The sequence below is a fragment of the Astyanax mexicanus genome, chromosome 1 (assembly GCF_023375975.1).
Source record: "Astyanax mexicanus isolate ESR-SI-001 chromosome 1, AstMex3_surface, whole genome shotgun sequence".
Classification (NCBI taxonomy): Eukaryota; Metazoa; Chordata; class Actinopteri; order Characiformes; family Acestrorhamphidae; genus Astyanax; species Astyanax mexicanus.
In genome coordinates this window covers 111703377-111717796 of record NC_064408.1, presented here as the reverse complement: position 1 = coordinate 111717796, position 14420 = coordinate 111703377, and the positions used below count along the sequence as shown (strand labels likewise).

The 14420-nt window shown below is 38.4% G+C and overlaps 1 protein-coding gene across 1 annotated transcript in view; it reads right to left on the bottom strand.

The window, feature by feature from the left end:
* Positions 1-351: 351 nt before the first annotated feature.
* Positions 352-14420, bottom strand: part of mindy3 (MINDY lysine 48 deubiquitinase 3) — a 74666-nt gene continuing 60597 nt past the window's right edge. The window contains exons 14-15 of the mRNA XM_007242078.4: positions 13479-13550; positions 352-2098 (exon numbers count right to left, since the gene is read on the bottom strand). Of these exons, the coding sequence (XP_007242140.2) occupies positions 1949-2098; positions 13479-13550 (222 nt within the window). The 3' untranslated portion in view covers positions 352-1948. The remainder of the gene's footprint in view (positions 2099-13478; positions 13551-14420) is intronic.

The window sequence follows — 14420 nt, the reverse complement described above, 5'->3', positions numbered from 1 at the left end:
AATGACGTAAAACATCATCCTGAAGCAAAATAAGTCCTGAAAGTAGATAAAGAGAACCCAGTTAAACAAATGAGACCAAGTGTTATTCTTCAACAGTCCACATCTAGACAGATTGTGTACAAACAGATAAAATCCTCAATAAATAAATGACCAAGCATAATATGTTTCTCTTATTTGTTTCAATGGGTTCTCTTTATCTACTTTTAGGGTGTGAGTGAAAATCTGATGATGTTTTAAGTCATATTTATGCAGAAATATAGAACATTCTGAAGGGTTCACAAACTTTCAAGCACCACTGTAGTAGAACCATGCAACAAAAAATGCAAATCATCACACAACACTCTCCAAGCGTGAAGAAAAAAAACAGTGTTTATTTTGGTGAGCCATCAGGGTCAGAATAAATAGTGTGTGGAAGTGTTTGTTCGTCCCTTTGCCTCAGGCAGAGTACAATAAATAGGTGTCAACAGTTTAACACTGTCGCCAAAAAAAAAAAAGACAAAAAGATAAGAAGAGTTTGGTCATTCCCAAGTTTAAATACCAGCTCTGCCTCTTCTTTTTTCCCTTTTCCTCTCTTTCTCCCACTCCTCCTTCTGTCTCCCTCTATCCTGTATAAGACTGTAGTGAAATCCTTAATATAAACCTTTCTACACATTTCTAGAAGGTCTGTCCAGTTCTTTTCTACTGACACAATTAAATACACTGTCTGGTGTGGCCGCCTCCCAGCTAGTCAGGCACACGCAGGAGGACTAGAGCCCCAGCCCAAGGCTTTGGTCAGATAATACCGTAGTCACCTTAGTTATACTTTCATTAATACATTAATTAGCACTGAATCTGCGCTTTGCAATTCATTCAAATGTAGACATCATACTCACATGAATAAAAGACATCCCACCATCACAAATGCGTAAACTGATGGACTAAACTGTTCTGATGTAATACATTTCATTCCTGTGGGGATTATTGCTGTGTTCCATTTACCTCAGGAGTCGGATGTCGAAGCTGAGCTGGCTGAGTTCCAGTTAAACTTTTAAATAATTGTACACAATAATTGTCAAAATATTAGCAAAAAAACTGTTTTTTTTAAATCTGGTTTAACTATTATATTCCAGTTTTTTTATGGTGAATCCAGCCAAAACCATCTCACTTTTTATGTTTAGTGATTCCAATTGCTAACACATTCTTTGGTATTTTGAACATCCAAACACTATAAAAATTATAAGATGTCCACAGATAGAAGATGGAGAATACTGTGTGTATGACAGTTCTGACAATTCTGAGCAGCCATCTTGGATTCCAAACTTAGGGTACATGAGGCGCTAAACTATTTAAGTAGGATATCTGATTTATGGGGGTTTCCAGTTGAAATTTCCTACATGGAACTTGGAATTTCCGATATCCGAGTTAAATCAGAACGCAGCATATGTACACGGTTCAATTAAGGAATTACATTTTTCAGTGTATGTTTTTATATAAAAAAAAAACCAAAAAAAAAAAAAACACGTACCCACAGCTTTATAAATTACTCATTTGGTTAGCTCAGCAGGCCTCGTCAACTCAACTTTTAAACACACAATAATGAAAAACACAACTCTGTAGAAAACCAGCAGAAAAAATATTAACACCTTAAAAAAAACAAGACTAACATTGTTTTTGCTAAGAAAAACCTGAAAACAAATCATTATTTCCTCTCTTTTTCTTTAAACATTAAACAAACAAAAAAAAAAAACGAGTGAAACGTAGAAGCTGGGTGGCTGATGAGAACAGGTGAGCCGGTGCGAGGTGAGTGTTTTTATTATTGTCCGTCTCGTGGTTTTCAGTTCAGGCACTGCGTAGGCCTCCTGAAGTTGTAGTGCAGAGAGAGTGCAGGTGGGGTTGCTGGGAGCGTGGAGCATTCCTGAAGCGAAGTGAGGCTGGTCAGCCAGAGGTGAGGGTAGCTAGGTGGGGGGGGCTAGTTGAGGGAGGGGGATCTTTCCGTGGTCCACAGCAGCTCGATATACGGCCATTTGGTCTGCAGGCAGCGTTTGATCGGGGTGTCGTCTGTGCGCACCATGGGGTCTTCGAAGCCGAGGATAAGAGACGTGCCCTCAACATAACTCACCTAGAAGTGAGAGAGAGGGGGAGGGAGAGAGAGAGAGGGAGAGAGAAAGTTTCCAAACTAATTTTAAGTAACCATCAATAGTTTTACATCAATAAATTAGAATCACTTTTCAAAACATTTACAATCGATTTTAATAATTTGTAAATCACTTTAAAACATTTAGAATTCATTTCAATTACTTAGAATCACTTTTTAAGAATTTGAGATTTTAAAACGAAGTTTAAGGTCAAATACGAAAGTTCTAGTATCGTCGCCGTCCAAAGAAAGGCAAGTATCTCCAAAAAAAGCAAATTTACAGGAGAGAAAAATCCTTCTAATCTTTCAATGGAAGTGAAGATAAAAAGAGTTTATTTGATGTAATTTTGAATTATTTCTATTGATCCCCCTAATCAGAAAAAAATTGGCACATTGTAAGTGACAGTTTTAATTATGAAGTCAAATTAGGTAGTAATCTAAAAATGGAGATACTTGTTTATTGGACAGTGACGTTACATTTAAATACTTAAAACAGGGTTCATTACCAATACATTTCCATGATTTTTCCATGACTTTTCCTAAAATTATAATAAAATTAATTACAGTAGGTTTAAAATGAATATGATAAAAAAATCAATAATCCTTAATAATAAAATGTTTGTCAGATCCTGAGAGTTAAATTACTGAATTAATTCTATGCTGATGTATTTTTAGCTCAAAAAAGATTTTCTCCATCGATAAATGGAAACAAAAAGACTTGCAGACCAAATTTCCATGACTTTTCCAAAACATTGTGAGTATTTTTATTTTTTCAAAACTTATCCAGGTCTGGAAATTGCTATTTTCAAATTCAATGACTTTTCCAGGTTTTTCATGATTGTACAAACACTGTTAAAACATTTGAAACATTCATACTAAAGCATGAGGTGCACCTATTTGTAGAAAAAAAAATACATTTAAAATAAAATCCTTTTGAGTTTGGTGGTAATCAAACTTTAAGGATTGATCATTTTACTTATTTATTTTTTTATTTGCTTAAATTGTTAACTAACTCCAAACTATCAGTTTAATATAATTTAAATCACAATGTTCACGGTATCAGGGAATATTATGTATACATAACTACAAATGCTAAAACATGATTCCAAATATTAAAAGGACAGCAAACGCTGAACAGAAAGCACTGCATCAACAAACAGATGCTGCCCTGTGTTTCAGAGCAGACGGAGATGAAGGACGTGGTGGAAGGACAGTGTTTGAGCTTGGGTCTCCCTGTGTGTCTCTCATTAGTGACCTGGCCTCCTGCGATGACATCATCAGACCTGATGCTGGTGATGGCTTCCATATGGAGGGCCTCTTATTGCCAGTGTGGAGTCTGGCCTACATGTTGTGCATTGGCGACCATGTGTGGGAGCGGGGATGAGGTGTGTGTGTGTGCTTATGTGCTTAACTGGTTCTTTCTAACTGAAAACCATTATGAATGTATGTGTTTGAGTGAGTGTGTGTGTGTGTGTATGTGTGCATGAGACATGCATTGATTAAATGAAAAACACATGACAATATTTAGGTGCATGAAAGCATGTGCCTGCATTAAATACCTTACAAGCAACATTACGAGGACCATATGTGTGTGTAACCTGTACTAAACGTCGCGTCATGAGGAATGTGTGTGTGTTGTGACATCAGAATGTCACGGTCAGGGCTGAGCGGAGGGGTTGTGGGTGTCAGCACTGTGTGTGATGAGAGGCTCAGTGACCTGTGTTGACTTTTAAATCCAGGGCCTAGTCATCACCGTCTGACAGTCTGAAGGCTAATTCATCCCCAGAAACAGACCCACCCATAAACCCACCCACCGTCTCATCAAGGACTCATCCGAACCCGGCCTGACTGGGAACAATCTCAATTACGCTGCATTCTGCTTCATTTAGTCTCATTGCGCAGACAGCAAGCACACTCCACTAAGTGTGTAAGAGTGTAATTACTAGCATATTGAGTGGAAATACACATTCCATATATAATACAAGTAGATCCCAAAATACATATGTGCTTCAAATCAGTGTGACTTTGGCTACAGTTCAGCAGCAGTGCTCCCTCTTCTGGTTTTGTATATACATACACACAGCCAGCTTTACAGCGTCACTTATCGCACACATACAGGGGTTGGACAACGAAACTGAAACACCTGGTTTTAGAGCACAATAATTTATTGTGGCGACGGACAGTTCTGGTGGAAACAGGAGAGTTGATGTGCACATTGAATTCTGTCGTGGTTTGATGTTTTTTGGATACAATCCAAGTTAGCACCCGAACATCCCTTTCAGACAGCTTCTTCTTGCGTCCACAGTTAATCCTGTTGGATGTGGTTCATCGTTCTTGGTGGTATGCTGACATTACCCTGGATACCGTGGCTCTTGATACGTCACAAAAACTTGCTGTCTTGGTCACAGATGCGCCAGCAAGACGTGCGCCAATAATTTGTCCTCTTTTGAACTCTGGTATGTCACCCATAATGTTGTGTGCATTGCAATATTATGAGGAGCAAAACTGTGCTCTTACCCTGCTAATTGAACCTTCAGACATCGCTCTTACTGGTGCAATGTGCAATTAATGAAGATTGGCTACCATGCTGGTTCAATTTAGCCATGAAACCTCACACTCTAAAATGACAGGTGTTTCAGTTTCATTGTCCAACCCTTGTACAAAAAGAAACCCAAAACCCCAAACTCTGATGCTGACAGGATTACTGTACATCTCCAAATCACCAAGCAGCTGATCACACACTTGTGGGACTACATTGCATAATTTTTCCACCGTTACCAGCTGACCCCTCCTCAACCTCTGCATTCTATGAGCCGAATTAGCTACTTTTGTCATAGACTAAAAGCAACTTCATCTGCTTTCCCACGTTTAGATTAAATGTCCATAAAAAAAACTACAAGTAGGAGCTCTCTTTTACAGTACTGCACACAGATCTGCTAGATATATGCACCAACAAGAGCACAGGCTTTTATGAAAGCTTGCCATTTTCTTTTTATTCATTCATTAAACTCGTTCTTTAGTTGGCTTTGAACAAAAGCAACAACAGCAATGAGCATGACACCGTATTTATGCAGAATTACACTAGCATTCATAAAATTCCCTGCGGCCCAGAATACATAAAGACCTGGGGTGCATTCCAATTACGCACTAACTCATTTTTGAGTATGATGAAGGACGTCCTATAGAAGAAGGTTGAGTATGTCCACAATACACACTCAGAATCAGCCTATATGTGTGGTTACAACAACAGACCCTATAACCCGACAACGGAATGCAAAACAATAAGGGATGAGCTACTCATGTCATGTCTAAATTTTACATCACAATATTAAGAATAGTGTGATATAAATTTTGGCCATATCCTCCAAGCAAGACGTATACAGACTACTTTAAAATGATGAGTTTCTCTGATTTTACCAAATTAAAAACCTCTGGAATATAATCAAGAGGAAGATGGATGATTACAAGCCATCAAACCAAGCAACTGCTTAAATTTTTGCACCAGAAGTGGCATAAAGTTTCCAAAAGCAGTGTGTAAGACTGGTGAAGAAGAAAATGCCAAGATGCATGAAAACTGTGATTTAAAACAGGCCTATTCCACCAAATAAAACTTAAAACTTTATGAATATGCACGTTTTCTTTGCATTCTTTGAGATCTGAAAGCTCTGCATCTTTTTTGTTATATCCGCTATTCTCATTCTCACATCAACAATGTTCATTTTACTCAAACATATACCTATAAATAGCAATATCAGAGAAACTGATATTTCCAAAACTGTATATATAACAAAATTTTAGTCCATGTGAAATCGGGTGGATATCAATATGAACAATAGAAAAGCTGCAGAAAAAAGTCCAGCAATGTTCACAATAGATGTCTGTATCTACAAACTTTAGAAAATTGTGTCTGCCAATTTATGTAACTAATGCGCCTTGTAATGAATGTCCGCCAGTGAAAGATGCTGTAAATAATAGAGGTGTGCCAAAAAATCGATTCACATAAGAATCTTGATTCTCATTTACTACGATTCAGAATCGATTTAAAATGTCCCAAAATCGATTCTGAGGGGCGGGTTTTAGACTGATTTTGGGCTGGGTATTTTTGTTGGACCTGGCAACCCTGGGGATAGCGCTTGTCCCTTCAAACGGAGATCTCCCAGACCCACACAGAGCGTAGGTGTTTGAGAATCACCGGTAAGATGGCAGAACAAGCACTATATTACCTTAGATTAACGTGTAGTTTTAATGTTTTATGGCAGAATGCTTCATAACAAGCATAAAAAAGATCGCTAGTAGTTCGTTTCAGTAACTGTTAGCTAGCTAACTAGCTAACTTTCCAGTTCCACCTTAAATAACGCTACAGGTGGCAGCGGGCTGCAGCATTTAAGGCGGAACGGAAAAATAACAATAAGCTAATCAGAGCTCATTTCAGCTCCTCATCACAGAGGAATTAAGGAATGGACCATATGAATTAATTTCTCCACCTCCTGCCCCCTTTCTGAAGAAATACAACGACCTTAAAGTTAACTAGTTAATCAGCAGCTGCTCCTGAACTTTAGCGCTTCACTGCTATCATCACATCAGCCCAGCAGCGTCACCTACACACCACCGCTAGTAGCCTGGTAATAAAGCAGTGTTATTTATTATTTATTTATTGTTCATTAACGTCATTGTGATATCCCAGTGATTCCTCTGTCACTGAAGACCCACATTCCTGCACATTTTATTGTTTTTGTAACACATTACCTTCTCCAGGACCAGTGTATATTATGGATGGGTTTTTTTTCAATAAGATTCATAAGCCAGAAGCAGAAATTTTTATAATTCAAATCGTTTTGAATCAAAAATCGATTTTGAATTGAATCGTGGCCCCCAAAATCAGAATCGAATCGAATCGTGAGATAGTAATCGATTCCCACCCCTAGTAAATAATGTACGTTGAAATGAATTTACATTTCATAAAATTTATTTTAAAATAACTGGACAGCAGTGGTGCTTAAAGTAGAAACAACATTAATAATAACGTGACAGTTTACAGCCACTCTCAAATCACTGCACATAAAATCAAGAGTTAGAGTACAGGTACAGCCATGATACAACTGCTCTAAAGCAAAGAGGTTAGAGGCCTTGCTCAAGGAGTCCAACAGTGGCAGCTCAACCCTGCAATCAATATTCCAGAGCTCTGGCCACAGAGCCACCTTTTCACAACGTTAGAGTAGCCACTAAACTAGTCACACACTATTCCAATATAATCTAAAGAAAGCAAAAGTCCTGCACATGGAGCACTGCTTACATCTCAATAGCTGAGAAATGGCAGTTGGTGATGGATGCCTGAATCTTGTGGCCAGCTTTTTTTTTTTTTTAAACATGTCTCCTGAAAGCTTAAAAGACCTTACCGCAAGTGTCAAGATTGAGACTGGAAAGAACAGAAAAAAGGCATTTCCTCAGTCTGTCTAAACCTGTTTCCTGTCTGAAGGTCCATCATGGCTGTCAGTTAGCTATATGGATAAAAAGATATGCTCCTGGTTGCCAGAACTGTTTTTTGTTTAAACCTGATAACAGAGACTGTATGGTATGCTTTCTTACATTGATACAAGTATCTCTATGGGTTGACCAGATTTCATGCACCGCAGGGCTTTCATGCATTGTGCAGATATCAGCTGGACAGAGTTACAAGCTGAGTTGTTGGCCACGGCTGTGTTCTACAAGTAAGATATACTGATTGGTTGGGGAACCGTTGATGACAAGTGCCTGTAATGTATCTGAGGTCTCTTAGATGTGGTGGCCAAAGCAAATTATGAAGACTTATGAGAGGTGATGAAGGTCAGAGCAATCTCATAGTGGATTTAAGTCTCATTTTGGTGCCATTCTGTAACACTATCGAAGACTCCACAGATGTTTTCATATATATAGATACATATATACACTTTTTTTTTCTTAAAATTTTTTCCCATTTTATCTCCAATTTTGCTCAGCCAATTACCCAACCCACTCATTAGATCTCGCCCTATCAATAGCAATGGCCCAACACACCAAGAGGGTGAAGACTAACACATGCTTAATTCGATACATGTATAGTCAGCCACCGCCTCTTTTCTAACTGCTGCTGATGTAGCATTGGTGACTAGCATCACAGCCCTCTTGGAGGAAAGCGCAGCAAATCGGTTCTGATACATCAGCTCACAGATGTCATGTGCTGTGGACATCACCCTGGAAGTGATGTGGGGGGAGAGAGCGCCATCTACCCACCCGGAGGGATCAGAGCCTATTTTGCTCCCTCTGAGCGCCGGCCGCTGATGGCAAAGAGCGGGGGGTTCGAACCTGGATCTTCTGATCATAGTGGCAGTGATTTAGACTGCTGGACCACTCGGAGCCCACAATTATGCCTTTTTTTAAATGCTCAACTAACACTCAAAAAACACTCAGTCAGTGTTTTTTGTTAATGTACAATTAAGCTACTTTTTTTTTAACAAAAATTAAAGTTAAAGATTCATTTCAACATTTTGAATTATGTCACTAGTGAGTCTCTCTAAGGTTAGATATTGAAACCACTGTATCACTTAAGGTACTACTGAAGGAAATTGGTTATGTCTATACCGCATAACAAATATGATAATATTGGCTAGGAGTGGCAATCACAGGGGGTCTCATGATACAATATTATGATGATACATTGCCCACGATAACAATATCATATTTTGATATTGTGATTCTGAAATACTCGATATGTACTAAAGAGGAGAAAATAACCCTAAATAAGCAAATACCAAGAATTATGGATTCATCTGTGTCAGTTTTACAGAATTTAACAACCAATATTCTTCTTTGTTGGTCTAAGCTATTAATTTGATTAGCACCACCACATCAAGTAATGAAGCAGTAACTTAAGTCAAATTGGGAGTTTAGAGAGCCTATGTAACATAATACAGGAAGATGATAAATCCTGTGTGTGAGCTGATGTATCAGAACAGAGTCGCTGCGCTTTCCTTTAAGCGCACTGTGATGCCACTCTGCAGCTCGAAAAGAGGCGGAGTCTGACTTCACATGTGTTGGAGGAGCATGTGCTAGTCTTCACCCTCCTTGTGTTTTGGCATCACCTGTGATGCAGGATATTCAGATGAGTAACAGCTGAGTAGGTGGGACAATTGATCTAGCTAAATTGGAGGAAAAAATTGAAAAAGTAAAAAATAAAAAAGAAAGTGAATTATTGTGTCCCAGACTCACATCTCTCCAAGCTCACTACACAGAAGATAGCAAGATTTTGCCCACAAGCTTGATACCATTGTTCCAACATCACGCTCACCAAACAGTCTACACCCTACACCGTCAAACACACTATTGCCTTTCCAACTAACCTCATTCCTTCTTAATATAATTAATAAAATACATCCTAGAATCAAACCTAGAATAAAGAAACTTACTTAGTTCTATAGAATGATTATTTCCAATTTAATTTGCATCAGTCCTGGGAAATATCCACTGTAAAAAATATATTGTAAAGTGTTGGATTATGAACAGCCTTACAAAGTTTTTCCATAAGGATTACTGTACTATTTCACTGTGGTGACAATCACACCACCTACCACCTCTCTGCCCTACACCTGAATTTTCTGATCCTATTCAAAGGTGCAGGGTAGTGTTAAAGCAGGGAAACCACTAAAATGTGCACTACAGGCCGGCTTTACGAAGTTACTGTATCAGTACTGCTACTTTTTCACTAGAAGAAAATAACTGACTGCAATTTCAATTCTACTCCTTGCACGAGCCAAAGTTCAACATTTGCCCAACGTCTCTGAGAACTACAGCCGAGATCTGAACCAGAACCAGGCATCTGTATCTTTTGCTGGTCTAAATGGACTAAGCAGAAAGGTGACCTGCCCTTTAAATGTTCGTTTGAGAATAGGCCCCTTAGAAACCAGTTCCCAGTAAAAAGCCTGGCACAGCGGAAGCCTTCGCAACAAAGGCCGACCACTTCACTGCTGCTTCTAATGCGCTTGCCAGGGAAAGAAGGACCCTAAGTGTGTCCACATTTCCTCACACACATACACACCCTGATTGAACGCCGTCCCTTCCCATTAGGGCTGAAGGTCTGTCAATCTCTCCGACTTCCTGTGGAAAGCAAAGGTCGCTCGCTCCGGCTCACACAGACACCGATAAACGGCTATACGAGGAAGGCGGTGTGTGCTCCAGTAGGATGGCATGTGTTAATGCCATTAGGCTCTTTATGGGGACGTGTGGAGAGTGGAAAATGGGAAATGGCTCTTCGTGCTGGGTCGAGGGGGAAAACACTTAGCTACCGGTGACAGTAAAACAGACAGGAGATGAAAATCCCAGCCCAGTTGTGGAGTTGTAGGATGATGAACGTTTAAGCACCAAATAATGACCATTAAAACACCTACGTGCTGGAGCGTCTGACATATGGATTTTAATTAGGGATATTCAGGGCAGGATGGAAAGATTTCAGAGTAGGTTTATAATTGATTTGTAAAACCTTTTAGTACAACCACTCTTAATTAAAGACTAACATAAACAGTCAGCGACTCCAAACCACTGGTGCTGGGGAGGTGCTGAGTTACAAATTGCTTAGCTACTAATTGAGCCACATTTATAACCTGTAGAGCTTGCAATGGCTTATCCAGGACTATAACCAAAAATCAGAAAAAAATGGGGCGGTATATTTCATGTAATATATTTCATGTTTTGTCTTGTGAAGTTATTTTTTAGTTAATATACATCCATTTCTTTATTTCAGGCTTAATTTTAAACAATGTAGGGAGCATTTACCACTTTGTAACTTTGCCATTTCTTTACAACACTTAAAGACCTAATTCCATAATTTTTTCATTTATTTTTAAACCTGTTGTGGTCTCTAGTATGAATGAATGGCATGTGAGCTGTTTTTTCTGGAAAAAAGTGCTCAGCTGATCCGGTATATCACTGCTTTGGTCTGGTCGAGAGTTGGGGAGATAAAATGATAAGATTTAGATAGATAAAATGATAGGATAGATAAAATGATAGGATAGATAGATAGATAGATAGATAGATAGATAGATAGATAGATAGATAGATAGATAGATAGATAGATAGATAGATAGATAGATAGATAGATAGATAGATAGATAGATAGATAGATAGATAGATAGATAGATAGATAGATAGATAGATAGATACTTTATTTATCCCAAAGGAAATTTAGGATTATTATTTTGGCTCTTGATCATGAATATTCATTTATGCAAACATATCGCCTCTGATTGGCTAACAGCTCTGCGAGGCAGTGAGGTTGAACGTTTTAAAATAAAGATATTTTTACACTAATAACAGCCTTTGCAATGTCACATGTTACTTTACAACATGTGTAATTCCCTGCTAAGTGCAGTTCAGCCACTGACCTAGTCTTAGAGTCTCTGTAAAACGCAAAATCCATCAGAGATCCTATGTAAACCTATAGTTACTCACACACAGGTGAATAGTCCAGGTCTAGGCAGTTGGAACAAAACCCTGGGGTGGATTTTTACTTTTAACTACTGTAAACAGAACTATTTTAAACATACACCTAACTATCTCAATTGTACTTGCAATACTGATGTGTTATTTGCACAAATAACAAAGGAATTAACTGCCATGCTGTTCCTATTGCTGCTAGTTCCTATCTGACGAGATGTGTCGCTGCCCGTCTGCCTGTCATCAGCTCTGCCTATGGGTGTTCTCAAGCCAAAATGGGCCACGCCACTAATACAAATCCTCGGGTTGACGTAGACACGGATGCTTTTTCCTGAACTTTTTCTTTTACAAACAACTGCAAACAAGGGAGGTTAAAGAACAGTTTCATGTGCAGCATCATATACAACTCAGATAGACCTATTGTACTTCACAAAGAACAAGATAAAGTGGATTTTATCTGAAGGACACCTTTAAAATACACTCTTCTCAAGCAACACTAAACATTCCCTACAGTGGGCAGGTCAGGACTGCAAGCAGACCAGTCATTCCAGCACCCTTATCTAACACAAATGATGCCATTGTAACTTGTGCAGCGTGTGGTTTTGCATTGTCTTCTTGAAAAAATGCATGGACATGCTTGAAAAATGGTCTGCTTAAAAGATGCATACAGTATGTTGCTCTATAATCTCCATGCATTTTTCTATATTAATGTTGCATCTCAAATGTGTACTGAAACAACCCATACCAGGAGAGACCCTGGCTTTTAGAGCTGTTGCTGATATCATTCTGGATGGTCTTTTTTTGTACATCTGGAATGCTGACTCATCTGATTACAACACACACTTCCACTGTGTGGTGGTCCATCCCAAATGCATCCGAGCCCAGAGGCACACAGAGAAAATGATTGCAAGGTTTGAAAACACTGCCTATTCTATGCTCCTCTTCCTGCTCCTGTCTGGATTACATCATTATGTGAAATTAGGTTGACCAGACAAAACATGAAATATTTTTGGTTCAAAATTTCTGCAATGTAATTAAAGTTAAAGTAAAGGTAATCTTTTTTCATACTTTTGAACATTTTATGATCTGTGGTTATAATGTATGTGGTTTCTGAATTTAAACTGCTATGCATTGTGACTTGTATTAAATAATAAAAATTACTATCCGTTAACAACATGCATAGCAATGCAAATTGGGGTTGTTCCTAAGTTATAACAGTGAATAAAAAAGCTAGGAACTACTGGTGGTTCTGCAGAGGTTAAGAGGTTAAGTCTTTTAGTGTTTTTTTATCCACCATGCAGATGCACTTAGATCAAAGCTCCACTTTGAATTTCGCTCTATTTATTTAAGGTGGATGTATCATTATGACTTCTTTTGACTTCTTATAAGATACATTTCCACCCTCTATTTTATCGAAGTAGACATTTCATTAGAGCTTACAAGGTTGTAATGAATATAAGGTACATTCCCACCTTCTTTTTATGTTAATTCCCCCTATATCTGCTGGATAAAGGGTTCAGGTTCTACTTATTATCATCATTTGATAATTAAGGTGTCTCAGGGTGTAGCTTCAAAGCAGTGGGCCTCCTTTTAATGCAGAGCTAACTAGAGGCAGCTGACTGACCATGAGGACACAAGTCTGCAGAGGACAGTCGTTGAGTGAGGGGGCTGATGAAACAAGTCTGAGGCGGACGTGCAGACGTCAGGTCAGTAATCACATTCAGATTCCACTCAACAGGCAGTGGATCACACGGGATAATGCTAACCGGCAGCTAGTGCTCGTCTGCTATGTGCATGGCTGACGGCAAAGAATAGAAAAGTCAGTGTGTAGGACTGCATATAGGTGTGTGTGTGTGTGTGTGGGTGTGTGGGCACTGCTTGGGTGAGGGGGTGTGCATGTGGGTTTGTGTGTGTGTGTTACCTTTTCGTTGTGGTTGGACTGCTTCAGGCCATTATAGTGATACACAGGAAATGAGTCTGGAATCCCTGAGTCCTACAACAGAGAACACAAATGAGTGAGTGAGTAAGTGTGTGTGTGTATGCATGGGCATACACGAAGAACTTAGACTTTAAACAGACCAGGATTCTTTAAAAAGAAGCACTAAATATATTTTGTATATCTAAATATATTAAATACAAAGTTGCAACATATTTCAATTTGTTACAGTTTTGAGTGATTTTTTACAAATACAGCTCTGGAAATATGAGACCACTTCAGTTTCTGAATCAGTTTCTCTGATTTTGCTATTTATAGGATTATTTTTGAGTAAAATGAACATTGTTGTTTTATTCTATAAACTACAGATGACATTTCTCCCAAATTCCAAATAAAAAAAACGTAATTTAAAGCATTTATTTGCAGAAAATGAGAAATGGCTGAAATAACAAAAAAGATGCAGAGCTTTCAGACTTCAAATAATCCAAAGAAAACAAGTTCATATTCATAAAGTTTTAGGAGTTCAGAAATCAATATTTGGTGGAATAACCCTGGTTTTTAATCGCAGTTCTCATGCATCTTGGCATGCTCTCCTCCACCAGTCTTACACACTGCTTTTGGATAACTTTATGCCACTCCTGGTGCAAAAATTCAAGCAGTTCAGCTTGGTTTGATGGCTTGTGATCATCCATCTCCCTCTTGATTATATTGCAGAGGTTTATTAAATTTGGTAAAATCAAAGAAACATAATTTTTAAGTGGTCCATGAGATATGCATATTTGGGTGGTACATGTTCATTTAATCAGTAAAAAAAATAATATTAGAATAAACACAAATAAAAAGATTAATACAAAAATGTTATCTTCAAAGACCTCCTGGGAGTCTAGTATTATTTAGTTATCGTAACATCTGCTTTGGTAAATCAGT